The 27519-nt window shown below is 48.6% G+C and overlaps 2 protein-coding genes across 6 annotated transcripts; one reads left to right on the top strand and one right to left on the bottom strand.

The window, feature by feature from the left end:
* Positions 1-89: 89 nt before the first annotated feature.
* LOC102566384 (cytochrome b-c1 complex subunit 9) lies at positions 90-2556 on the bottom strand. The gene is made up of 2 exons (XM_006268934.4): positions 2389-2556; positions 90-362 (listed from the first exon to the last, which is right to left on the bottom strand). The coding sequence occupies exons 1-2, from the start codon at positions 2527-2529 to the stop codon at positions 315-317; spliced, it is 189 nt and encodes a 62-aa protein (XP_006268996.1). The 5' UTR covers positions 2530-2556; the 3' UTR covers positions 90-314.
* Positions 2557-2671: 115 nt separating this feature from the next.
* Positions 2672-27180, top strand: ZMAT5 (zinc finger matrin-type 5). 5 transcript variants are annotated; one of them, XM_014593604.3, is made up of 7 exons: positions 2672-2795; positions 13811-13972; positions 15556-15618; positions 15900-15980; positions 19608-19646; positions 22618-22729; positions 26279-27180. In XM_014593604.3, the coding sequence occupies exons 2-7, from the start codon at positions 13846-13848 to the stop codon at positions 26406-26408; spliced, it is 552 nt and encodes a 183-aa protein (XP_014449090.1). In that variant the 5' UTR covers positions 2672-2795; positions 13811-13845; the 3' UTR covers positions 26409-27180. The 5 variants fall into 5 exon arrangements, with proteins under 5 accessions (XP_014449090.1, XP_019349304.1, XP_014449089.1 ...); XM_014593603.3 differs by having other exon boundaries at positions 2673-3018; XM_019493757.2 differs by lacking the exon at positions 2672-2795 and adding an exon at positions 3043-3145.
* Positions 27181-27519: the final 339 nt, after the last annotated feature.

Below are 27519 nucleotides of genomic sequence, written 5' to 3'. Positions count from 1 at the left end.
GCAGACTAAATAAGAGCCCTCCATTTTCTGAAGAGAAAACCTTCCCTTACATACAGAGCACTAGGTTAATTCAGATGAACATGCAAGCATAAGGGGTACAAGTCAGTGACTTTATTATTTTACCATGGTAAGTTTCAACACAATAAAGAGAAAATCCTTGAGTCCATTTAGTTCTCGGTCATAGCTGGAAGTGGTGGATGCAGCTCTGGCTTCAGTCAGAAATCCTTGTTCATTTTCAATAGCTGGCATCAGGAGATGGAAAGCCTTGCACAGAACACCACAAATACCCCACCATGGATCCGGTGCTTGGCAATTTACTGTTTGTCATCTTCATACTTGTGCTTGATATGTTTCCACAGCTTCTGCATTTGGGGAAAAACCAAACAAAACCCACAATTTTATGATCTCCCCAATGGTGCTGGGCTTATTTTACATTAAGGCAGAAGGCAAGATCTACAAGTGAGGACTCATTGCAAGGACTGCAATGGCAGGAGACATTTGGTTGTCTTGGTGACGATAGCACATCAGGCAGCAATATTAGTTTGGAGGACCACTTTGGCACATCTGCAAAGCCCTGTAACTGCACCACTGCATTCTGGGAATTACATGTACTCTGTTTCATAATGCTCAGTACCTCTTTGAAACCAATGAGTACTGAGGCAATTGCCAAAGGAGGTGTTACACTGTTGAGTGGGGCTAGCAACATAAAAAGGTGCCAACTCTTTTGGTGAACTGCCTTCCTGCAGTGGTGGTATAATGAGACCCCACCCTTCCTCCACTCACTTGCTGTCTTTTGTCCTATCCATTTCTTTTCTGCATTTGGGCCAGTACATTTATTGCTTCACTTTTTTCTTGACCCCTGTATCCAACCACCAGAAGACTTAATGCAGCTTCTGGTGGGAGCACCACCATAGCTCTGTACAAGCATTTCCCCAGCAGAATGCTGCAATTGCATGGACAGAGCATCAGACCCAGTGCAGTCCTATACTTAGCATCTGCCTCAGACATAGAAGCAGGCAGAGAATGCAGATGACTTTCAAAAAATATAGGAGACCAAGTGTGGTGTTTTGCCTGTCCTCTCTCACTGCTCCCCCACTCTGAAGTTTAACAGTCAACAGAAAAGTGTTACAGCTACAATGCTTCTGGCTTCTTATTCATGCTGGGAAGGAACCATAGAGCCATACTGAACTCGGACTGGAAGTGACCTCCAGAGGTCATCTTGTCTAACCCTTGCTGGAGGCAGGATCATCCCTATCCAAACCACTAACCTCTTAGAGAAACTAGGCCGGGGCAGCCAGTTATTTCAGGCAGAGGGCTGCTTACTGAGTTTTGGCAAGCCATCGAGGGCTGCATGATAGGCAGCCCAGGGCAGATACATATTAATTTTCTAAATTTTTTATGGCCCCCGCAGGCTGGATAGAATGGCTTGGCGGGCTGCATTTTGCCCACCCCTGAACTAGGCTGTCAACCCTGCCACAACACAAGACACAACACCTTCATCTGCCACAGGTAGAGCAGGGGAACCATAGCAACCAGCATCCTGCTTCTGTCAAGTTTGTTAATATACACTCAAGAGATCCCAGGAAGAGGCCATACTTCTTGCTACAGAGGAAGACAGAAACCATTTCAGTCAAGACAGTGGATCTTAGTTCTAAACACAACAACCAACTGGCACAATCAGCATTTGTAAAGACCCGTGTGGGCACAGGAACTCCAACTGTCTGTCACCATCCCAAAACAAGGCTTCACATCCTTACAAAAAAACAGCTCCTCCAGGGAGAGTTAACACTCAGTGCCAGGCTGGGGGGCCAAGGGGAGGGACCTTTACACTGCACAATGTGATGCAATGACTCAACTGAGAGGCTTACAGGAAAGCAAATAGCTCAAGCTGTGAGGTGTGGCCAACTCCAAGGGGCAGGGAGTGAGGTGGGGAGCCTTGCTACAGGAGTGTGCAGACCCTTCACACACGACACAGCTGGTTAGAAAGATGACTTGGCGCAGTTGCGCAGGGCACTGAACCACTTCCCACCACAGCTCGATGGGCAGAGCAGACCGCTCACGTGAGGGAACTAGCACCCGCTTGCCAAAATGCATCACCCCGGAGACCAGCACCGGTGGCACCCTGGCACGGGGAGCACCCAGTCCACGCCCGCCGCGTCCTTCCGGGTGAAGCTGTGGAGAAGCCCCGCGGCAAAGGCCCAGCCGCTGCTTCCCTTCACAGCAGCGATCCTCAGCCGGGCCCTCGGCACCCTGCCAGACGGGCGGACACGAGCCCCGAGCCCAGCCCGCAGCGCCGAGGGGCTCTGCCGCGGGCCCTTCCCCCGTCCCGGCAGCGCCACCGCCAAGGTCACACGGGCCGGGCCAGGCCGGGCCGGGCCCCGCGCTTACCCCCTCGTTGAGGTGCTCGAAGAGCGCGTCAGCGCCCTGGTCGAAGGCTCGCTCGAACAGCACGACGCCACACATCACGCTGAGGGCATAGACGGACGAACGGCGCAGGAAGATGCGGTACACCCGCCCCACCAACGCCATCTTGGCTCAGAGCGACTGCGCAGGAGCGGCGGCGCCGTCAAGCCTCGTGGGAGCTGTAGTCCTGCCGCGAGGCACCCTGGGACTTGCAGTCATGACGTCACACCGCGCTGCCCGTCGCATGAGCCACAGGCGCTTGGCTTCCCCCGGCATGCACCGCGCCGCTTTCTCCGCCCGCCCCATGGCCTCTGGCGCGGAGCTTTCTGGGAAGTGCAGTCTCTCCCTGGCGGGAGCTTCCGAAGAAACAAGGCGCCGGCGGTCCCGGGGAGGTGAGCGGTCCCTCGGCGCGCGGGCCCGGCCCGAGGCACAGCGTTGTGTGCTGGGACCTGCAGAGTTCTCTGCCCTCCGCCCCTCCCCGCGGCTGTTTCCCACGTGTGGGCTCCGTCTTCCTGCCTCGGGCCCCGCTGCTTCCGGGCAAGCCCGCCCCGCCCCCGCCTGCCGAGGCCACGTGCTGGCACCTGCCTGCGTAGCCGCTTCGCGGCTTGAGGCGAGGTGGGTATTTCTCCTGCAACCGAAAGACGAGCTCTTTCAATGGGGCTCGGACCCACGTAGCTCGCAGCGCCCGAAACCCTGAGGGAAGATGATGTGGATTCAGCCCGAAGCTCCCTCTATGGCAGGGGTAGGCAAAATGTGGCTCGTGGACCCAGCCAGCAGCTGGGCTCCATCTCCTGGCAGCCCCTGCCTGCGTGGCTCTGGCTGGCTTCCACGGAGACCCCAGCAGCGCCGCGCCGCGCCATGACCCCGCGGGGCCAGGTCTTCCGTGGAGATCAGGCCTTGCGGGGGGGGGGGGGGGGGGGGAGCTGCTCCAGGGCTGGGATCTTGTGGCGGTGACAGCGTGGTCTGGCCTGATCCACTGCCTGTGCGTCCCACTGCTGGTGGGGCTGCCCGGAAATGGAGTCCGGGCATGCAGCTGCCCCAGCCCTGCTGTGCACCTGCAAGCAGTGAGATGCACCGTGGGCCAGATGGTGCCTTGAATAGATCGGGAGGGACCCAGGGACCTGCTGTGGGCCAGACCAAGTCCCTCCTGCAGGCCTTATTTTGCCCATCCCTGAGCTAGGGTCTGGTCCCTGGGTAGCAAGGTCTGGGCCAGGCTGGCTGTGGTTGGTGGGGTTTAAGCAGCTGCTGTTCTAGAGTCCTCTCTAAGTGAATGCTTGGCACTTGTGCTGTCATCACCGGCTGCTCATTTTGCTATGGATCACCTCCAGCTAAAACTGGAAGTTGGTTGAAGCTGCAAGTAGATTAGATGTCCAGGCAAAGGTGTCCTGAACTGGCCATTCTAAAATAGAAGTACCCAAGTTCATGATCCAGTTGTGAAATGTTTGGCTCATCTTTATATTGAAAATTTTGCAGCTCTCAAAGTATTTATAAAATAATATTTTAAAAAATCAGTAGTCATATAAATATATTTATGCAATATGTTTTCATGCTTATTGACATATTTACAAAGAATAATAGAATCATGGAAAATGAGGGTTGGAAGGGACCTCAGGAGGTTGTCTAGCTGGGTCTTGAAAACCTTCAGGGATGGAGATTCCCCCACCTCTCTGGGTAACCTGTTCCAGTGCTTACTACCCTCCTTGCGAGAGAGTATTTCTTAATATCTAATTTAAACTTCCTTTGCTGCATCTTGAGACCATTGTTCCTTGTTCTCTCATCTGCCACCACTGAGAACAGTCCAGCTCCATCCTCTTTGGAACCATCCCTCAGGTAGTTGAATGCTCAGTCTTTCCTCATAACTCCTGTGCCCCAGCCCTCTAACCATTTTCATTGCCCTCTACTGGACTGTCCAATTTGCCCACATCCTTTCTGTAGTGGGCCCCCCAAAACTGGACACAGTATTCCAGACGTGGTCTCACCAGTGCTGAATAGAGGGGAAGAATCACTTCCCTTGGTCTGCTGGCAACGCTCCTACTATTGCAGCCCAGTATGCTGTTAGCTTTCTTCACAGCAAGGGCACACTGTTGGCTCATATTCAGCCTGTTGTCCATTGTAACCCCCAGGTCCTTTTCTGCAGAGCTGCTGCTTAGCTAATTGGTCTCCAGCCTGTACTGATGCATGGGATTATTCTGTCCTAAGTGCAGGATTTTTGCACTTGTCCTTACTGAACTCATGAGATTTCTTTTGATCAAATCCTCCAATTTGTCAGGTTCTCTCTGAAGAATCCTTGGTCTCAAAATTTTAGAATGAACGTTAACCACAAACACCATAACAACACCACGGGGTTGTGATGGGTAAAGTGCTGGAGTGGCGTATTGCTTTGGAACGGTGTTGTGTGAAGGCGGGGGGTGGGTTACTTCATTGGCTTTCTATATTTCTTGCTGTTTTTTCACTCCTTTATGTACACATGACCATTTTTAATGATCTGCCATGAGGGTGAGAGCAGATCTTGTTAGAGAGCAAGAGCTCCTGGTGGAATCACAAAAAGTGATATTTACAGTCCAGTTTTGCTTCTTTGTTAAGTATAGGTGGAAGTTCTGCCATTCACTTCAAAAGTAGCAATAAGCAGGTAAGACTGCTTGGTTTGTAATATAGCTAGAGTAGGAATCCCAGTTCCTACTTGTCTTCTGGTTATTTTTAACAGGAGAGGCAAACACATACTAGTGTGAACAATTTAAATGCTAGTGGGACAGATGTACATCTCAGCATAGAAAAGGGTATGAAAGGGTACGTGAAACCAAAATAAATCTTAAATTTAAACTGTCCCTTCTTCACCAGGATTTCTGTTTTATAAGTAGCTAATCTTATTAAAGCATGTCTTAAACTGACACTCGCTTTCTATTTTGCTCATGTTGGCAACCCAGAAGTAGGATCAGCATGCTGTATAGACTGTTGTATGTGTGTGTGTTTTTTTCCCTTTGTATATGGTTATCCTTGAGATCGGTTTGGGCTTTTTGAGTGAACTGAGGACTCAGATACGCATAGAGACTGGAAAGTTTCCTAGGTTCTGCAGACACCCATGTTCCATTTAACTATAATGGGAAGTGTCAAAATCTCTTCAGTTGCTTTGAAAAGCTCAGCTATTGTTTTTAAAACTTAACTGCCTAATATTTCTTCTAAGGCAAATCTTTCTAATAAGCTGGTAAACTATTCCCATGGAATTTCATTCTGATCCTAATTCTGCTGCTGGTAATGCCAGATAAATCCACTGAATTTGGTGGAGTTACTCCTGATTACACTGGTGTAAATGCAGTTGGAATCTGACCGTCTCTCATTATGAAGAGAAGTTGGCAGACTTAGCTGGTTTTGCCTGTTACCGTAGAGATCTGATCACATTTAAACAGGCAGCTGGGTATCATAAGCTTGATCCTTGGCTTTAATTAACTTCACATCTGTTTAGATACCCAAGGTGGTTGAAATGGCCCTGAGCCTGAGTTATGAGGAAGCAGAAAATTGAGAGAGAGGCCCCAAAGCAATTTTCAGGGTCCAGTAGAAAAAACAGTTGCATCCAGACAAAAACAAGTCAGACATATGCTGTCTTCTGGACCGCTTTCTTTTCTCTCTCTGGATTGCCAGGTGTAAGAAAAATCAACAAATGTCCACTTAGAAAGCCCCAAACCACTGGACTTATGCCATATAAACTGTTGCTCCAAATGTTTTTAAGTGAAAACATGTTGCTTTTTTATAATGGTGTAAAAGGCAAAGGTGATGAAATAAAACCCTGATTTCACAGTTGGACCTGTGCAAAGAAACCTTTATGCTTGTAATTGAAATTGGTGTTGGCACCACATGGGCTGAGGATCCACTGACATGGGTTCAACTGTGAATAACGAACTAAATGTTCAAGAGAGAGATATTTTAAATCAATATAAAATAATTAGAAATAAATATTAAGCAGATGCATCTACTTGTTTTCTTAACAACCAAGATTATGAAAATTGAGGGAATCTTTAACCCAAAATAATACAATTTATTTTCTGCCCATATTTCACTCAAAAAAGTATGTTTGTTAATATCACTTGCAAACTGACTAGAAATATTTTTTATTCCCATCCACTAGCTCTATGTGGAAGATTACATGTCATAGGCACTGTGGATGTTTGTTTACATTCAAACAAACAGCCCTGGCAATTGAATTAAAATAAATAAATAGATAATGGTGTAATTCCAATCTTTAGGAAGAAAAAACAAGATGCCCGGAAATACATGATGTCCATCTGATAGATGTTTGTTATGTTCTTTTCCCATGGATTGAATTTGGGAGTCAGCATCACAAAGAACATAGAATCTGTCTAGTTATTGGAAAATAGCATTTTCTGAAATGTACAGGAGTTCTCGCTTTTTTTTCTGTTGCTGTTTATTTTTTTTGAATGAGCTTTTGCAGTTATAGAGATCAGAATAATGAAAAAAAGGGGAAAGAAAGGGCTTAAATTCATGTTCCAAAGGGTACTGCTGCTCTTTTTTCTGCCTACAGAATTTCCATTGAGCCCCATGGAGATCTTATATTTGGAGCCATTACAGAATCAGGCTCACTATCTGTGATCTGACAGCTGTTTCTATGGAAATGGGAGTGCAGAGGCCAGTGACTACAAGCCAGATTTTCTGTTAATGTCAGCTTCTGGTGTATCTATGGAATCAACCTTCAGTGGAATTTGCAAGTGTAAACTCAGCTATCACCACCCTGCAATGGACCTTGATTTTGGAAAAAGCCATGAGAACTTTCCCATACGGAATCCAACAGCCAGCTGGTGGCAGAGATGCACAAAATGCTGGTTTCCATAGTTGGCTACAAAAAGTCTAGTTGATCAAGTAGAATGGTGGAAATGTGGAAAATTTCTGATGACATGAGGGTTGGTTGGATCTTTCAGGGCTGCAGGAACAAAACTTCAAGTTTCAGTCCTGCTGAGCTCAGGAACTCCCCACAATTGAAACTCAAGGCCCTCCAAATAGTATTAGCACCTTACTAGCAGGAGCCAGATTTCACCAAGGCTAATATAGTTTGCATTTCAGTAGCATACAGAGAGAGGGGGTAAGAATGACTGGCCCTGATATAGGGTATTCTTATCAACCAAGTATTTCACCTCCTATCAGTTATTCCTGCTGACCCTCGAGAACCTCCAGGGGAGGCTCAGAGTGATTCTGAGCGTGTTTTATTTATAAGTCAGGGGTGTAGGTTGTAGCCATGTTGGTCTAATGACATAGGCAGACAAGGTTCTTTGGGTAAATCTGATATTTTTTATTAGACCAACTAAGTAGTTGGAATTTTTTTTCTTAGCAAACTTTCAGGTTTAAAAAGCTATCGTCGGGCCGAGGAAGAACCTGCAGTTAGTGTGTACTCTTCCTGGATGGAATGATTCATGGAATGATTCATTCCATGCTGGCCACACCCTGCACAGAAGGGATCAATAAGGGAAGAAAGGTGGAGGTGTAGCTCTCTATGTGAAGGACCAGTGCACCTCCTTGGAGGCTGACATTGCCTCCAAAGAAGAGTGGCTCAACCCTCTGGGTTAAACTACTGGGGGGGGCAGGGTGCACAGTGTGAGAGACCTAACTGTAGGTGTATACAACAGACCATCAAACCAGGGGGAGGAGCTCGATCTGGAGTTCTCTTGAAAACTGGCAGAGGCCGCGTGCACACAGGACATAGTCATCATGGGTGACTTCAATTACCCAGACATCTCTTGGGAGGAACACTTGGCTAAGTCGGATTCAGTTGCATTGCTTCCTGAAGAGCACCACCTCGCTCGGGAAGTGCACGGGCCAACCAGAGGTAATGTGCTCTCCTAGACTTGGTCTTGGCCAAAGGAGACAATCTGGTGAGTGACTTGAATATAGCGGGTAGCCTGGGTGACAGCGAACATGAAACCAACATGTTCACTATCTGTTGCAAGGCCAGCAAATCAGCTAGCAAGGTTCAAGTTTTGAATTTCAAAAAAGCAAATTTCAATAGGCTCAGGGCAATAGGGGAAGCACTGCAGGACCAAGGAACAAAGGTGAAAGGAGTACACAAAGAGTGGTTGTTTCTCAAGGACATGATCCTCGAGGCCCAAAAGAAGTCTATTCCCGTACAGAGGAAAGGTAGAAGAAGGGCTGGTAAGCTTAATAGGGATATCACGGTCCTCTTGAAAGAGGCGTACAAACTGTTCACGCAGGTTCCTATCCTGTGTACAGGACCTCCATTTGATGCAGGAGGTACATGGTCCCACTAGGGGGAATGCCTTACTGGACCTGGTATTGGCAATGGGAGATGACATGGTAGGAGACCTACAGATTGGTGGTCACCTGGGGGACAGTGATCAAATAATAGAATTCATCATAAGATGTTGAGTGGGTAAGGTAATTAGTAGGGTGAAAGTGCTAGACTTTAGGAAAGCTGATTTCAATGAACTCAGGCGTTTAGTCAAGGACGCACTGCAGAGTAAGAGTTTTGAAGAGATGGGAGCCCAGGAAGGGTGGTGTCTGTGCCTTAAGGAAATGATCCTTTGGGCGCAGAGGGAGACGATCCCGATGCAAGGAAAAAGGGGGAAGGGGCCAAGAGGCTTCCTTGGCTGACCAGAGAAATCCAGAGCAGCCTACGGGCAAAAAGGGGGGCATATAAAAAGTGGAAACGGAGAGAGATTACTAAAGAGGAGTATACCTCCTCTGCTCGCACTTGTAGGGAGGCAGTTAGACAGGCCAAAGCTACCATGGAGCTGAGGATGGCATCCCAAGTTAAGGATAACAATTGTTTTTTAGATATATAAAGAGTAAAAGGAAGGCCCAGGGTGGAATAGGACCTCTACTAAATGGGCAGATGCAATTGGTGACGGACAGGGGGGACAAGGCTTAACTCCTCAACGAGTTCTTTGCCTCAGTGTTCCTAAGCGAGGGGCAAGACAAGTCTCTCACTGGGATTGTGGAGAGGCAGCAGCAGGGCGCCAGACTATCAAGCGTAGACCCTGAGATGGTGCAGAGGCACTTGGAGGAACTGGATGCGTTTAAGTTGGCAGGTCCGGATGAGCTCCATCCGAGGGTACTGAAGGGACTGGCTGACGTCATTGCACAGCCACTAGCGGGAATATTTGAACACTCATGGCGCACGGGCCAGGTCCTGGAGGACTGGAAAAGGGCCAATGTGTTCCCCATTTTCAAGAAGGGGAGGAAGGAGGACCCAGGCAACTATAGGCCAGTCAGTCTCACCTCCATCCTTGGCAGAGTCTTTGAAAAAATTATCAAGGCTCACATTTGCGAGAGTCAGGCAGGAAAAATTATGCTGAGGGGAAACCAGCACGGGTTTGTAGCAGGTAGATCATGCCTGACTAATCTAGTCCGTTTTTATGACCAGGTTACAAAACGCCTGGACGCAGGAGTAGGGGTTGACGTTGTTTACTTACACTTCAGGAAGGCCTTCGATATGATATCCCACACCATACTGGTGAACAAGTTAAGAGGCTGTGACTTGGATGACTGTACAGTCCGGTGGGTGGCGAATTGGCTGGAGGGTCACACCCAGAGAGTCGTAGTGGATGGGTCAGTATCGACCTGGAAGGGTGTGGGCAGTGGGGTCCCGCAGGGCTCGGTCCTTGGACCGATACTCTTCAATATCTTCCTCAGCAACTTGGACGAGGGAGTGAAGTGTACTCTGTCCAAGTTTGCGGATGACACAAAACTGTGGGGAGAAGTGGACACACCGGAGGGCAGGGAACAACTACAAGCAGACCTGGACAAATGGGCAGAAAACAACAGAATGCAGTTCAACAAGGAGAAGTGCAAAGTGCTGCACCTAGGGAGGAAAAATGTCCAACATACCTACTGCCTAGGAAATGACCTGCTTGGTGGCACGGAAGTGGAAAGGGATCTTGGAGTCCTAGTGGACTCCAAGATGAACATGAGTCGGCAGCGTGATGAAGTCATCAGAAAAGCTAATGGCACTTTATCATGCATCAGCAGATGCATGACGAACAGAACCATGGAGGTGATAATTCCCTTCTATCGGGCGCTGGTCAGACCGCAGTTGGAATACTGCATGCAGTTTTGGGCGCCGCACTTCAAGAGGGATGTGAATAACCTGGAGAGGGTCCAGAGAAGGGCCACTCGTATGGTTAAGGGCTTGTAGGCCAAGCCCTATGAGGAGAGACTAGGGCACCTGGACCTCTTCAGCCTCTGCAAGAGAAGGTTGAGAGGCAACCTTGTGGCTGCCTATAAGTTCATCATGGGGGCACAGAAGGGAATTGGTGAGGCTTTACTCACCAAGGCGCCCCTGGGGGTTACAAGAAATAATGGCCATAAGCTAGCAGAGAGCAGATTTAGACTGGACATTAGGAAGAACTTCTTCACAGTTCGAGTGGCCAAAGTCTGGAATGGGCTCCCAAGGGAGGTGGTGCTCTCCCCTACCCTGGGGGTCTTCAAGAGGAGGTTAGATAGGCATCTAGCTGGGATCATCTAGACCCAGCACTCTTTCCTGCCTATGCAGGGGGTCGGACTCGATGATCTATTGAGGTCCCTTCCGACCCTAACATCTATGAACTATGAATAGAAGCTTGGGACAGTCCCCAAGAAGGGGACTATACAACAGTGGCCTGCACTCGTAGGGAGCAGATTAGAAAGTCTAAGTCAAAGACTGAATTTAAACTAGCAATGGAACTCAAGGACAATAAGAAGTCCTTTAGATATTTAGGGAACAGGAGGAAAACAAATGAAAGTGTGGGGTCATTGCTTAACAGCTCGGGGGAAGTGGGGAGGGGAACAGCTGCTTACCAACATGCAGGAGAAAACTGAACTCCTGAATGACTACTTTGCTTCGGTATTTCACTGGACTAAGGAGAAAATCATACTAGATGAGGTTCAGAATGGGCCTTATCGGCTGGCCGACGTCATTACGGGACCTCTCGCGAAACTCTTCCAAAACTCGTGGCACTCGGGGAAGGTTCCCTGAAGACTGGAAGAGGGTCAGTGTTGCGTCCATCTTCAAGAAGGGGAGGAGAGAGGACCTGGGCAGCTAACAATTAACCTAACTTCTATCCCAGGGAAAATCCTGGAAAAATTAATCAAGGAGTCTGTGCAACATGCTTGCAGAAGGCAGGATTCTGAATGACAGCCATCATGGCTTCGTTGCAGGCAGGTCTTATTTTACCAATCTCATCTTCTATGACCAGGTAACTCGCCACATGGGCAAGAGAGAGGAGGTTGAGTTTGTATACCTTGACTTCCAAAAGCCTTTGATCTGGTATCCTATGATGTTCTCATGAGAAAATTGGAGGATTGTGGGCTTAACTGAGACAGGTGGGTAGGAAGCTGGCTGCAGGGTAGGACCCAGAGAGCTCTAATGAATAGAACTGTGTCGTCCTGGTGAGAGGTGGCCAGTGGTGTCCCCCAGGGGTCCGTGCTTGGTCCAGTGCTTTTCAGCATCTTTATCAATGATTTGGATGTGGGGGTGAAGGGCTGACTGGCCAAGTTCACGGACGACACCAAGTTATGAGGGAGCATTGTTATGCTCAAAAATAGGCCGGACGTACAGGCTGACCTAGACAGGCCAACAAGTTGAGCAGATCAGAACCAGATGAAGTTCAATATTGAAAAGTGTAAAGCGCTCCACCTGGGGATGGACAGCCCTCACATACTTACAGGCTCAGTGGCGCCAAACTGACTAGCACCACGACTGAAAGGGACCTCGGGGTAATAATAGATCTCAGTATGAATATGAACCGTTGAAGAAAGGCTGAGGGACTTGGGCCTCTTCAGCCTAAAAAAGAGAAGACAGAGTCAACTTGGTAGCAGCTTACTGCTACATCAGGAGGATACATGAGGGGCTCGGCAAACAGCTGTTCACCAGGGCATCCTTGGGGAAAACCAGGAATAATGGCCACAAACTCCTTGAAGACCGTTTTAGGCTTAACAGTAGGCCTAACTTCTTCACAGTTAGGGTGTCCAGATTGTGGAATAAACTCCCTTCAGAAATGGTGCAATTACCTACCCTGGAAATCTTCAAGAGGAGACTGGATGGTCACCTTGCTGGGGTCACCTGACCTCAGTTGTCTCTCCTGCCTAGTGCAGGGGGGCTGGACCCAATGATCTTGCGGGGTCCCTTCCAGCCCCTTACAATCTGTGAATTTAAGAATGTTGTGTATCTTATTTATAAGTCTTGATTGTGTTGGTTTTCATGCTACTTTTTGCAGACTTCACTGTCAAGTTGTTCAAAACTATATGGTAACTTTCAGAGTTTATGTATCTACCTAAACATCTTTAGCATTTATAAGGCATCCCTTATACTCCAAGAGAGGGAATTTTCTGTAGCCAGGGGCCAAGGTTCTGTGTGCAGCATAAAATACAGCACGGAGGAACTGGAGAGAGGTGCATGTGAAACTGCAAGCCACCTTTTCACCCCCACAATTTAGGGCTGCTCCTGGTGCTAATGTGTACCCAGATGTAAAGCAGGCACCCAAGGGCTGTCTTCATATTTTGATCCTTCTAAGGGCTGCCTGTGGGCTGCTCCTCAGCACAAAATCTCAAGGCTAGGGTCATGTCCCTTCCCACACAAGGCATTTCTCCTATAGCAGGGTATGTGAAGGGACAGAGCAGGGTGGTGCCTGACTATTTCTGATGGCCTCTTAGAATCCCACCAACAAAGATGCTTTTCTCAGTTAACCATGGGCTTGTCCAACTTTATTCACTGTCAGAGCAGTGTCTAGGGGAGTGAAGGGCACATCCTTCCTGTATTTATTTTGAAGTAGGAGGAGAGGAATCCATTGAAGAAGAGTAGGTTGGTGGCATGGAGGGTAGAAGAAAGGGTAAGGACAAAGCAATTCTGTGATTGCAGTTAGCATTTGTAAAGCAATACTAAGCTCTCAATAGATCCATGCAGGATTGAGCAATACCAGCCCTTTGTCATCTAAAACAGTTGTTCTTGGACTGCCTTCCTCCCCCTCGTGCACCTTGGCAGGGATATCTTCATTAGCAAAAACACAGGGTCTCCATTCTCTTCCTGTGCAGGTTGTGGAGTTGTCTGATATCCCTGCTTTGGATGATCTGGACTCTATCCCAGTCAAGAAACGACAGGAAAGGAGGCATATTCTTGACTACTCCTGTTTTGTGGAGTAAGAGGCTGGATATAAATTGAAGCCTTTTCTCCCACAGGGCAATGTAGAGCAGGATCCAGTAGACTCAGTGTTGTCAGGCAATAGTATAAATTAGCTGGTCTCACCCCTTCTTTTCTGTCCATCCCCATCCTCCCCAACTGAGCTTGAAAGGATTCAAGATACTATCTACTGGCTGCCAGAGCTGTACAGATGTGAATCACTGGAGTGTGCTTGCCTATTGCTGAGAGTGGGCACTGCAGGGAACTCAGGCTTTGTCTGGTGCTGTCTTGCAGGGAACAGTGACGTGGATGCATCTGCTGGAGGATAAATGGGTAAAAGGTACTTCTGTGATTACTGTGACCGATCCTTTCAAGACAACTTGCACAACAGGAAGAAACACCTGAATGGGGTGCAGCACCTGCGAGCCAAGAAGGTTTGGTATGATCTGTTCCGAGGTGGGTGCTGCCAGTTGTGTGAAACTTTCACAGGCAGGTGGGTCATAGGTGGGAGAGTACCGGGGATAAATGAGTCTGGATCAACATTGGTCATCTGTGTAGAATACCATTTGTGCCATTTTGTCACAAGGAGCAATTCTGATTTGATTGTAGGACTGCCAGATTATTCCAGAGGCACAAGCACCATGAGCTTGGGGTGGGGGCAGGGAATCATAGATGTCAGTTAGTGATTTTGAAGTGAGCTGGAAAGAACCAGGAGAGCAATTACAGGTGGTAGAAGCTGCAAAGAAAGCATTAGAAAAACCAAGAAAGCAAGTTCTAGGAGGGGATTAGGCAGCTTCTGAAGACCAGGAGGGCTATTTTGAACTATATTTTGACTGGGAAGGCAGGGGATACTGGAGAGAACAGCGTAGAGGAGTGCAGCTGTATGTGTGAGAATGTAAAACAGCTACCTGCACAGGGCAGGGATTGGGAACTCTAGGGTGTGATTGCCAGGACAGGGATTCCAGCAGGAGAGAGCGGTCAAGGCAGAAGTGACCACTAGGAACATTGCAGGGATGGAGCTAGGCCAACCTCAGCCATGGAGGATGTGGGAAAGGAAGAGAATTCAGGGGCTCATGGAACTGTGAGCTCAGAGAGTTGGGCAGATGCCTTTACTCTAGCCCAGGAGAAGACCTAGTGTTTTTGAGACATTCAGGATGCTCCTCTTAGCCAGGAGTTTGTCTGGCTTGGGTGGGCAAATAGCTTTTCTGGCTGAAATTGGCACAGGCCAACCCTGTAGGGCTATCACTGGGAACAAGGTTTGGTCTGTGGAAATGTAGGTGACTCTTTGTTGCTGACAGACTGACGATCCCTCCCCAGAAGGGGTTAATGGTGGGCAGGGCAAAGCCGCATGTTCATTCAGTTCTAGGCTCTCTTCATGCAGCTGTATCCCATGACCTCTACTGATTCACAGCACTCGCCTTCCCCTTGGCTAGGAAGAGAGTACAGTTCCTAATGGTACCCAACATTAACTGGTACAACTTCCATTGAAAACTATGGGAGTTGCCTCCTCCACCCTGAACTTGGTGCCTATTTCCTCCTAGTTTTCTTTAGGAAAAAATCTTGGTAGAAATTAAGGCCCCCCTTTTTAGTTTTATGCAGTGGACCCTTGACCAGAGATCCAGTGGGTCTGACTTTCAGAACTGTTGAAAAGCCCCAGATACCACTGACCTGAGCTGACTCTCCCACACAGAAGCATTGCAGACTCTTTGCTTTGGCCCCACACTTGATTTCTGTTGCCTGGCTGGGAAAGAAATGCAAAGCAGAAAGAAAGCAAGCTGATTTTCCACAGCCAGTGAAGACCAAAAGCAGGGACTGCAAATGAGGAACACAGTCATTGGTTTCAGTAGTCCACCAAGCTCTCCTTGGCTATGCTCACACCTTTTGTGTGTAATGGCCACTCACAAAGCAGTTGCCCTGTGTACTATCTTGGGGTGACACAGTATCTCTTGTTCAAAATGGCCTTTCACCAACGAGCTGGCAGAGGTGTGGTTTTTGGGGTAAGATGGCACTAATCTTCCCAGTTTCTTATTTTCCCTCAGATGCTGCTGCTATTCTGCAGGAGGAGCAAAGCAAAAAGCCCTGCAGGAAATTTCTACAAACAGGTTAGTCCTTTGTCTGGTGACTTTCCATGCAGTAATAACCAGGATGTTCTAGTCCAGCAACTCCCTTTGCCAGACAGCTCAGTGCTGCTTTGGGGGAGCCCTGACATCTGTGCACCTAGCAAATGGTAGTGTAGAGCTGGTAGACATACATATATGTCCTCATATGTGTATTTATACATGGAGGATGAAAGTGGGTTTGTGTGCCCCAGTGCATAGGGGAAATCTTGCCCCATGCACAGTGCCTGCTGTTCTGATATAGTTGTGTTTGGCTCTCCTTCCAGGCCAGTGCGATTTTGGATCCAACTGTAGATTCTCCCACATGACCGAGATGGACCTGGAGAGACTGAGTGCACAGGTGCATGGTGAGTGGAGATGGAAACAAGAAAATGCCTATTGATGTCTCAGAGAGAATGTGAATGCTGGCTGCAGAGCGTGCTGGGGAATAAGGAGGTGTTCAGGATCAATTGTATAGTGGTAACCTGTGTACAAGGATGTCTCCACAGAATGGCTGTGCAGCAAAAGGAGTGTGGATCCAGCCGTCCCGCTCCCTCCCCTTTTTTCCTTATTACCATCTGAGCTTTAGCAGTACTGTACATGCAGTAATCTTCTGTGTGGATCCTGCTTTTGATCTCCTTGTACAAGTGGAGACCTAAGGAATACAGTTGCTGTATGTTACTGTTCAGAGCTACAACATGGATTGGGTTATCTGTGTCCCCTAGGTTTTTTAGGTAGCTATATTATGAGTTGTTGCCAGCAGGGGGCACCAATACATCACATCCCCCAAACTCATACTTTCACATGAGTTTTCCCTAACATTGTCTTATACAATTACAGGGGCACCATTTCTCTGGTCCCTGGGCCAGCTTAGCCTTTGGCCAGCTGGGTCACCCTATGAAGAGTGCACAGGGTACTGGCTTCAGAAATGATCCAGGGTTTCTCCCTTCTGGGGTAACGGAGTTTGGGATGGGGCTGAGGTTTGTATGCATGTGAGCTGCTCTCCTTGTCTGCCTGTGGGGGAGGCAGTGACTTTCATCCATATTGTGACCATTTGTGAACAGAAAGTGTGGGACTCTTCCCATCTAGTCAGAAAGGAAAGGGAGGATGGTTAGGTCTCCTCCTGGGGTTAAGAGAACCCAGGGGTCCAATATCAGGGACCTCTTCAAAATGGGTCATTTCCCTACACTTCCAGCTGATGCTGAATGTTGCTTGTACAGTTATAAGCATTCGAGAAAGCACAGGGAGAGAGAGAGTGTTAAAATGGGGGTATTTGTCTCAGGACCTTGATCTATTGTTGGGATCTGGTTGAGAGAAAGAAGCTGCTATGGATTCAAAGGAGTAGCACAGAGTGAAACAACACTAAGCTGTCTGAGGCTTTGCTGTTGCTGAGTCAGTCTGCGAGTGCCTGAGGCTTCTCTGCAGATCGATAACTGAACAAAGCTGGCAGTCAATACAAATCCTTCCAGTTGGGCCACATGGGAGATGGAACACTCCAGCTGTCCCTGCTGCCCCTGCCAGCCCTCCTTGGAAAGGCAGTATCTATCATGCCATCCTGTTACCTATTTCCTCTGCTCCTGCCTGCCTGACCAGGGCCTATCAGTGTCCTTTCAGGTACACAGCCCTGGGTGCTGGATTCCCCTGGGGCTGGTAAGGAAGTCATGCTGTTTGGTAGGACTTGTACAACTTCCAGCCATTTCAGGTTGTTTATAGTAGGACCAAGCATTCTTTGCAGTGGAGCTGAGGCATAGGCAGGGATCTGGCTTGCTGTTCCAGACCCTGGCAAACATGTTTTCCAGTTACCCTTGTTATTGGCAGTGATTTTGTGTAAAATAGGTTGGTTGTTGAGGGGGGAAATTGGTGTGCAAGAGAGCTAGGTCCTGCAGAACTCCTTTTGCCTTACAGGTATAAAGCTTTCATTAAGATTCTAAGATTCCTGTTCACAGAGCATCTAGCCTAGATGACTGGGCTCCACTCATACACTGAAGCTGGGCTCTGTGACCTTCACTCATGCACTGAAGGGAGCAGTGCAGTCTGAGTGCAGGGCAGAGGAGTTCCATTGTCATCAGCAGGAATCCTTAGGAGAGTACAGGCCACTTGGATAAGCAAGAGTGTGCACCACAGTCAGGGTTCAAAATCCAGGGTCACTGAGCATCAGCAGGGCTGAAGGGACTTGGAGATGTTTTTAAGGTTGTGAAGAGAAGAGTGGCAGGGAAATGGGGGTCAGTAACATGGATAGGATCACTAGGCAGAAGATGCCCAGCATGCAGTCATCATGCAGGAGTCAGGACATCAGAGGCATAATCTGTAGCTGGGCTTCAGAATGGGGGGACACAACTTTAGACACAGGTGAAAATCAGGTTAACCCTACCCCCTTCCTCACTGCAGAGCTCTAGAAGGAATAAACAACGCTTAGCTAGATATACATATGTTACCTTCCATGACCGATGAAACTTGGCCAAGATTTGGGAGTGCCTCTTGTGGTGGCATTAAATGAGACAGGCTGTGTTAGTCACTTGGGGAGTTAGATGGCTCCCTCAGGGGCAGATGGTCCAAGAAGCCTCTGTAAAGAGTCTCAGCTCTCCGTTAGGACACAGTCTTGGTACTTCAGCACTGTGAGACACTGCCAGAGATGTGATACGGGATTGGATGGATCAGTGATCCTGACTCAGTATGCTGCTTATCCAGTAGCCAGCCTCATTCCCTGCTTCCAGTGGGGTACAGTCCTAGCTTTGCTTTTTGGCTGAGTCACAGCATGAAGTGGTCTGTCTGTAAGGCACTGGAGCAAGGTGTGAGAGAAGCAGAAAGTTCCAGGGCATTTTCCACTCTGTGTGACAAACACAGAAACTGCACTTGTTGCTCGTGATTACTCTTTGCCTCCAGTGTGATTAAAAAAAAATCTTGGAGCTGCCTAGCTCTGTTTTCCTTCGCTAGGCTATGTATGGGGCATAGCAACATGCCAGGCTGGAATGGACCTACATTCCATCTTGTCTAGTCTTTTGTCTTCAGTAGTGGCCAGGGCCATGTGCTTCAAAAAAATGTGCAAAACCTGGAAATATGGATAAAGCTGCCCCTAGGGGAAGTTTTCTCCTAAGCCTTGTTAGTGTTTGGCTTGTGTATGAGTGATTGTTGAATCCAATTACCCACTTGGCTTCGATAATCATGTGGTAGCAGGTTCCACCAATTAATGATACATGGTGCTAGAATTAAAGGGGATATTTAAAAAATCTGAATATGTTAATTGTAGTGGGTGCCTCGTGTGTGTGCATGACTTTTTGTAGGTAAGTGGGAAATTTGCCACACCATTCATTATAGTAGCTTTGGAATCAGGACCAGCTGGTTTAAGCCACTTTGCTGCTGCCACTCAAATATGCAATTATAGTCACAATAGTTTCCTCCATGACTAGGGAGGGGAGTAGTATTCCCAGTTGTACAGCACCAAGGCATTAGCTGGCTGGACCTGCTGCATCATTCATCATCAGCAAGACACTTAAATTGTCATCTTAAATATGGTCTTTTCAGGAAAAGTCACTGTAAAATTGGCATCTTCTTGCTCAAACTTACTGGTTCCTTGCTGCTCTGAGTCAGTTTGCTTATAGTATCGACACAACCCAGTCCCTCTCATTAAACCCAGACAGCTAATACTGCCATGATGAGAGTAAGTCATCATCCATTCCTCTTTAGGTAGGAATGCAGCAGGTTCACTGAATGCTGCCTGGATTTGCTTCCAACCTTATGCTTCATCTGCAGTATGCAGGACAGGTTCTGATGGGAAAGTCTTTCTGCTCAGAGAGGGATTCTTAACAGCAGAGTTCAGACCTGGACCCAGACTTGCCTGGGAGGTTGGTTCTGGCCCATATTTCTTTGTAACATGTGAAGATACAAGATTCCAAAAGACCTCAGCCTAGCTCTCTCTTTTGGGCATGCGGGTTCGCAAGCCTGGTGCTTGATATGTTTAAAACTCTCTCTCTCTCTCTCTTTTTTTTTTTTTTAAGGACCAAACTTTCTTTGGAAGTCATTTGGGAAGACAGAAGGTAAATCTAGATTCCCACTCCAATGTCATTAGAGGGGCTCTTTTCTGACTACAGCCAGTCTTTAATTGGCTGTAATTAGGCTTTGAAGCAAACACCCCAGTGAGAAGAATGAGGATGGCAGTCACACCTGTCTGGCTGTTTCTGCAGTCTGGCAGTGTGCTCACTTATTGAGAAAGAAGGGCTAGGAAGTTTGCTCTCAGAATAAAAATGGAGATCTGGAAAAATCCATCCAAATTCTCAGGAGCATCTTGAATCCCTTGGTATCCTGGATAATCTCTGAGTGGCACAAATGGGAGTGGGAGTTACAAAGGAGAGCTGAGTAAGAGGGACTGCTGGTTTGTTAGTGGGTTTATTTAAATTGGTGTAAAAATGATAGTTGTTTCCAGTGCCCCTGGGGTCACAAGGGGATTATGGAGAGCAGGGTGTGACCCCCAAGGTTTGTGAGGTTCTGCCCACTGCTTCCATATCCTCTCCTCCTCCTCCCCCCCCCTCCCCCCCCCCCAAATCTCAGAGGAGCTACAGTGTGTTATTCAGACAGTTAAGCCTGGTTTGCTTCATTAGTGCTACCTCATGGCTAAATATTGAACAGCCTGAGTGTAGGGCACTCTCCTGCCTGGCATTGCCCTACTGATGGGGTGGGGTAAAAGGGAAGCCCCAACCGAGTCTGTGTCTAGGTGTTTGTGTGGCTGTCCTCACTGTCCTGTCTAAGTACCTTGCAGTCACTGGTAGATTGACCCTCCCAGTCTCACTACAAGGTCAGAGAATCAATACTCAGCCTACAGAGGGGGGAAACTGAGGTAAACTGAGATTAAGCAACTTGCCCATAGACCTCCTTTGTGGCTGTAGCTGAATTGGGAATTGTACCTAGCTCTCCTAAGTTCCACTCCAGTGCCCTTTCTGTTAGCCTAGCCACCCTCTGCATGTCCCTTCCAGTTTGGGACCAGTGCTGGGTGGTTTTCAAAACTGAGAATCCAAGGAGGACAGGAGACTTGCTGAGCTGCCTTTCATGCAGTGAAGGTCCTTGGCTCTGGATTCCCAAGCAGCGCATATGCATTGGGATTGAACCAGGCCTCTGTGGTGGAGGCAGCAAATACACTGCCAGCGTCTCCCAGCAGCACCAGGTGAAAAGGCCAGAAGACAAATTATCCATCTTCTGATGCTCATTGTGTAGCATGTTTCTGCTGTCCTCATTAATATTCAACAGGCAGATGAATAATTGGTTGCCACAGTTAGGATGGAGCAATCCTTCATTCTGCCTGAATGATATTAATTTTACACTCTGTCTGGAAATGTATAATATTTTCCTTAAGAGTGTGACGTGTGATGTTTTGGGTGCTGAGCAGGCTCCTCGCAGAAGGTGGTTCAGGGCAGCTGTCCCTGGAAGGGTGATCCCTGGGCGAATGATTTCTGGATGGTGTAGGGTAGGGGAGGGAAGGTTGTTCAGAAGTGACCAGGCCCCAAGGATTTGAATATTCCAGGGGAGGCAGGAGGTTCCTTTGTTAATATCATACAGTTTTTTAAGTAGTTGCATTTCCTTCTAAAGGAAATGGACTGTGGACTTACATAGCTCTGAATGTCTTGTTTGCTGACTGTGCCTGATATGCTCCTGGGGCGGCATGTGACTGTGGTATTAGTTACATCCTGGCCTCTGCCATGGCCTCATCTGGGTACACAGGGACCAGAGAGCTACTCTGACTGGGACAACTGAAAATTCTTTGGCTGTCAGAGGGTCGCAGTTGCTACCTAGGGGACAGGCTGCAGGAAGTGTGTGTGCCTGGATGCCATTGCACCATGGTGATTTGGGAGGCCTGTTACCTGACTAATTTAGAGCAGACCTGTGGTTGCTGCATCTTCAGTCAGGGGCTGAACTGGCACTTGGTAGCTCTGGGATTAAAGGTGTGCAACAGGGGCGACGTGTAGGGGGTGCACATGGGTGCATGTGCACCCCCTGCACATGGTGGTGTAACCACTACAAAAAGGCAAGCAGTCGCCGCTTGCCACCCCAATGCTGGCAGTGCCAGTGTCATCTGCGGGCGGTCCACAATCCCTGCTGGCCACTTCTGATGCTGCCAGTGGCAGCTGCAGGTGGTCGCTGACCCTTGGTTGGCACTCACCTCCACACCGGCCACCGACAGGCTGTGGGAACTCCCCAGCTCCCACTGCCACGCTTCTGCTGCCATGTCCCCCCGCCCCAGCCACTGGGGGCACGAGTCGTTCATAGTGTGCAAGAAGGGGAAATAGTTACCATCTCCCCTTTGGCTATGCAAAATGGAAGCTCCAGTTTAGTTTCACCACTCCTGGCCCTGCTGGGTTGGCACTGAAATATCCAGATAGGATGTTAGCCTGGACTAACCACTGGTCAGGCAAGTCTCTGTCCTGTAAGCAGTTGGGATAGGAAAGCATTGAGCAGGAAACACCCTGAGAACAAACTCTGGTAGTGTCCTCGTTAGGCTTCCCCAAAGCCCGGGCTCTCCTTGTCACACGTGCACACAGGTGCCCTCTGAAACTTGTGCACTGTGCCAGCTCCACATTGATGTGTAGAAACTCCCCCTTCATAACCAGCTAGCTGGAGCAGAGGTGGCTGGTTACTTCCCTGCCAGGCAGAGGCACGGTTCTCTGGAAGCTATTTTAGGCCTTGGGCCAGCAGACAGTAAATGCTGCAGGAGAGGTCAAAGCCAATATCCCAGAGTGGGGACGGGGCCAGGCTGCCTCAGTAAGTGCCTGACCCGCTCCTCTGCTTGCTGTGCAGGTAATCAGAATTGGCTTGTGCTCCTGGCCCTGGCCCTGGGGAAGTCAAGCGTCCAATGGCAGGTGTGCAGTGGAGGAGGAGGGCCTGCCATGGGCCAAATTGCATTGGAAAAACTATTGACTGCAAGGAAATAGCTGCAGGATATTGAGCAGTGGGTTAAATGTAGTGAAAGGATTGTAGTGCTGGCTCTGATGGATCCCCTTTTGCCTTCTCTCCCTTCAGAGGAGCGGAGATCAAAGGAGCAGCGGCAGGAAGGAGCAGATGTCCCAGTTGGTACAGTCGAAGAGTGGCTAGAGAAGAGAGCAAAGAGGCTGAGGTTGGCTCAGAGTAACAGGTATGTGCAGCTAGGAGCCATTCTTCTGAGAAGAGTGAACAAGGCTCTTCTGCTTTCTTGCCTCCCCCAGTCCTGACAGACCCTGGGGATGCAGTCAGGAGGCACAGCTACTGACTTAGAGTCTTTGCAAGTCGCAGGCTTCAGAGCTGTGAATGCACACTTAATGTGTGCATCATACCTGCTTGCATACATCAGAAGAGGGTAGAAACTTGTCTCTGCATGCCTGACTGAAAATCTGAGCCTTGCTTTCTTTGTGCCTCAGTTTCCCTTTCTGAAGCAGAGAAAGTGAAATTTCTCTCCTTGGGGGAAGGTGCTTGGAGGTGTCTCAGTGGAGAATGCCAAGGAAGTGCTCAGTGTCATTAACACTCGGTCAGGGACTGCCCAGTTACCCCATCTCCAGGACAGCTTCCCCACCCTCTGCCTATCCTGTTTGCACAGCTCTGCCAATGCCTGCCTTTTGGTGTGCTAGCAAGGGAGGGGGATCAGCTCCTCCCAGTGGCTTTCTGAAAGCCTGATGGTGCTGGCTGTCTTTATGCTCACCTGACTGTGCCGCAGGCTTAATTGGATGACACTTGGTCAGGCGCCAAATCTCTCTTTTGTTCTCATCTCTACACTTCTGTTCTTCCTGCGTTGATCTGGGCTCAATCTTCCTTCTGGAGTATCGCTAGACTTGCTGTTTCCCATTTATTCCGCCCATCAGCTCAGCTGCTCTTAGCCCTGCAGCAGACTACGGTTACAGTTGATAACCTTGATACCCATGCAGAGCATCTACTCCATTACATTTGCCCTGTTCAGGGATCCTTTCAGAGCTTTGCCAGACTCTGTGGAATCGTCACTAATTCTGCCTTGTCAATCCTCACAGACAGGAAGGGGGCTGGGAGTGCCAGGTGTCTGAGTTCTTACCCCACCTCAGTCCGTGGAAGCTCTGCTGGTATATCTGCTTCCCAGGAGCCAAACCGCACCTTTGGTTGTCCTCACCAGCTTAGTTCATCAATACTAAAATAGCCTCAAAACACCCTGCAGCCCCTGAGATCTGCTGGCTGAGACATCTGTGCATTCTGCTTTGCCTGGCAAGAAGCTGCTGCTCTACACTGTGTGCTGGGGACTATTCTTTAGAGGCGCTCCCAAGCATGGTAGGGGTCTGTTCAGCTGTGGTTTGTACTCAGAACTGTTTTGTGGTATTGGATGAGCAGTCATTTTCCTCCATCTATCCTTTCACTTGGCTCTGTGATATTCTACGGAAGGATCAAGGAGTGCTTTCGTGGGTATGTAAGCTTGAATGATAGCCCTGCCCACATGTCTGTCTCACCTAGCCAGTTGCTTCTGTGAAGCCTTTTAGATGACACAAAGTGGTAGAGAAGGTACTGTCAGGAGCCATCTCTACCAGCAGAGATGACATCAGGAGATCCAGTGGGGCTGCTCCCATCTCTGACTGTTGTGAATGTAGCTAGAGGTAGGAGCAGCTCAAGCAGTGATGGAAAAGGTTTTGCAAGCTGAGTACTTTTGCCTCCACTGACACAGGCATGATACAGGTAGCTCTAGCCTCCACTTATAACGTGTCTCAGGCCATAACCTGAAGTGTTTGTGTCTGCAGCTCTGCCCCAGCCGCTCCAGGTCCTCTCAGCTGAGTTACTTTCACATGGCCTTCCATCCTGTGAGAAATGGATAAAGTTCCACCAGCTTGTCTAACATACACCTACACAGCCATCCAGTCCCTTCTAACCTAGATTTAAAGGGATGGGCTGATTGGAAAAGTCTAACCCTCATTGCCTGGGCCTGGTGGGTTGTGTCTTTCTTTGGAAAGAGGCAGTGATAGAAGGAAATCTGAGAATGATCATCAGGCCTGGTATACACACTTGGGTTGGTAGTATTGTGTCAGGGGAGCAGGGTAGTTTTTTGAGTTTTCTTTTAGGGATTGCACCAGTGTTGCTATCAGTTGATGTGGAGCCAGTTATATTGTGGTACAAAGATATCTTATGCTGCAGTCTCTCTTTCCTCCTCCCAGTACAGGAATAAGGTATATCAGTCAGCATTCTACAACTATGTCCTTACCAGCTTCAGCTTTCTAATGTAGGCAAGTCCTGAATATGATGGAAGCAACATTCCCACACAAGCCAAAACCGTCCACATAGCACTTCCCAGCAATGTCATGCAAAGTCCAGAAAAATCACCCAGGGAATGTGAATGTTAGGCCAAATGATCAGTCCACTCTGATAGCATGCATAGCAGAGCTCTGAACATTAATAACTGCTCTTAGCACATCATCTGGGCTCTGGACGAGTGGAGGTAGTGCTGATTTGCTGGATAAATCCCATTACGTAAAGCTTGATTGGGTCTGCCCTGGCTTAACAATTAAAGAGATACATGAGGGTCAGACATAGAGGTCTCCAAGAAGCAGCACAAGGCTGCTGTTAGGGCTTGTATGGAAGAGCAAATGTTTCTTGCTCCTAGGATGGGAAATTAATTGAGAAGCGGCTGGTTGCCCATGAATTTATGACTTAGGTGGCCAAGCTTTACTCCTCTGGAGCAAAGCAATACACTGGATCAATTTGGCCCCTGATGTACAAACTGATTGATTATCCTCTCTAGAGTGAGAGGGCACTTCACTTTGAGTTCTGGCTAAGGAGCTGCCCAGTGTTAACTGAGCAAATCTTTGTCCTGTTAGGCAAATGTTTGGTGCCTCAGTGATAGCTCCTATCTCCCAGCACCACAAACATGCCAGACACTCTCACTCCCGAGCACATTTTTGGGAAATTATACACACTTGAACTGGAAGGAGACTCTGTGTTCCATGGGGCAGCGTCATGGTTGTGTGGCATGGTGGCTGAGCTACCAGTGCCATGTAGATCTCTGGGGGAGAGGAGTAAAGGGTATGTCCTATTAGGAAGCTTTTGTGATTCTTTACTCACATGCACTGAGCTTGGGGACCTTCACTGATCCATACCACAGACCATGATTAAAAGTTCTGCGGTGTTTAGACAAGGAGGCAGTGTCCCCAGGCAGCTAGAGCTTCCTTCCCTAATAACATGATTAGGTACTTTCACAGGCATCTTGGGAGCTCCTTTATATCCAGCCCTTTGGGCAGTGTCTGCCTAGCTCAGAATTACAGCTGGCCCAAAAGAAATTTTGGAAACATCGTGTTTTGTCAAAACTCCATCATACAAAGGTTTGTGAGCCGAGGCCAGTGAGTGGTCAGAGATAAACACTGCCTTCTCGCTTTAGTTGTGAAGTGTTCCAGCACCTACTCTCTCCTAGTTTTTCTGTTCCCCAACAAACTGTTCCCTGTGATGACCTGACGCCCCCACCTCTCCCCCGGCCTTCTAAGAGTTGCAGGCTTTGGTCTAATGAGACTTGTACCCACTTTCCCAGAAGCCTTTGTACAGGGATGAGCTGTGGCCTCTCGCTTGGCCAGAGAAATGCTTGGGGTGGGGGAAGTGAACACTGAAAAACTGCTGAGAAAGGGGTGGTTATCATAACCAGAGAATATCGCTGTGGTGCTGCACAACTGAAACTGAATCTAATACTTGTTTTTTCTTCCCTCCCTGCCAGCCCTCTGCCTGAGAAACCATCTATGTTTCAGTACCCGCCTGGCTGGCCTCCAATACAAGACCTTCCCCCATCCCTTCAGGCCCCGCCTCCTAGAGGCTGGCCAATCCCAGCCAACCTTCAGTGGGGGTGAAGGACACAAGGACCAGAGATGCAGGAAGGGCAGCTGAATGTCCTCTGGAGGAAATGTACAATATTTGCAGCTATTTTATAAATAAAACTGTCTACAATCCGAGTGGTTGATCTAGGTTGTGTTGGGGTAGTTAGTCAGATATGTTGGTGCCCCAACCATCTTCTTTTCGAACTTTCCATTAGCTCTGCTGACCTACTGGAAACTGCCTTCTTGTTTCTGAACTGACAAGCCAAGCACACTTCCTGTCTGCAAGGGTTACAAAATGCATGCATAGTGATTTCTGTCAGAGCTGATTTGAATTAGTGCCTTGACACAGTGGAACTTTCTAGCACAAAGCACAGTAAGGCAGGGGAAGTCTCGGCATGGTGAAGAGTTCCGGCGTGGATAGAGTTCCCGCCGAGGAAATGCAGATTTGCATAATACGATTGGCCGATGTTAAATTATTCCCATGTGTCGGCTGGCAATTGGCTTGCTAGCCGTATAAAAGGTTAGGGGCGTTTCCGCCCTAGTTGGAGAACTCCGCGATTCCCCCTGGAGTGGAACTCTGGCAGCTTGATCACCTGCCAACGACTCCCCGTCATCGAAGCCTTACGACGTATCCTCCGTGTTGCATGCCCGAGTTAGACCCGAGCTACCCGGTCTACAAGAGCTCCTCGATTAGCGATTAGAGAGTAGAATTGTTGCAACTACGATTGAAGTGTGAAGTCACTTCTTGCCTGCGCTGTATACGACTCTACAGTGTAAGTAAAGCCATCTCTGTTTTTCTAATTGATACGTGTCTTGTCTGTGCCTAATTCCACTCCGGTGATAGAGAGTACCCATCTGCCCGTCACGGGATCGCAGCCGCAACCCCAGCTAGCATTCCCGAGGATTCCCGGTCCTCGATCCCCCCTCGGCCCCCACAATTTCCACAGGGTTTTCCTTGGAAAGAGGTGAGGGGAGGTTGGGAGGTCCCTGCTAATGGAGATGAGCATTAGCCCCAGCCTTGTGGCCTTCACAACAGAACGCCAAACCTACCTGCCCATGCAAGCTTTTCTCCAGTTGTGATGGTGAAGGGCAAACTCCCCATAAGAGTCAATCCCAGATCAACTCTACTGGTTAAAGTGGTGGT

Source organism: Alligator mississippiensis, chromosome 10 (genome assembly GCF_030867095.1).
Source record: "Alligator mississippiensis isolate rAllMis1 chromosome 10, rAllMis1, whole genome shotgun sequence".
NCBI lineage: Eukaryota > Metazoa > Chordata > Crocodylia > Alligatoridae > Alligator > Alligator mississippiensis.
Note: the sequence above shows the minus strand (reverse complement) of the source record. Positions and strands in the feature narration are given on the sequence as shown.

Bases quoted from the DNA above. Each gene is read 5' to 3' on its own strand.
- LOC102566384 (XM_006268934.4), bottom strand. From the start codon at position 2,529: ATGGCGTTGGTGGGGCGGGTGTACCGCATCTTCCTGCGCCGTTCGTCC. The intron at 363-2,388 runs GTAAGCGCGGGG...CCCCAAATGCAG, and splicing joins TCGAGCACCTCAACGAGGGG to AAGCTGTGGAAACATATCAA.
- ZMAT5 (XM_014593604.3), top strand. From the start codon at position 13,846: ATGGGTAAAAGGTACTTCTGTGATTACTGTGACCGATCCTTTCAAGAC. The intron at 13,973-15,555 runs GTGGGTGCTGCC...ATTTTCCCTCAG, and splicing joins TTGGTATGATCTGTTCCGAG to ATGCTGCTGCTATTCTGCAG. The intron at 19,647-22,617 runs GTAAATCTAGAT...CTCTCCCTTCAG, and splicing joins GTCATTTGGGAAGACAGAAG to AGGAGCGGAGATCAAAGGAG.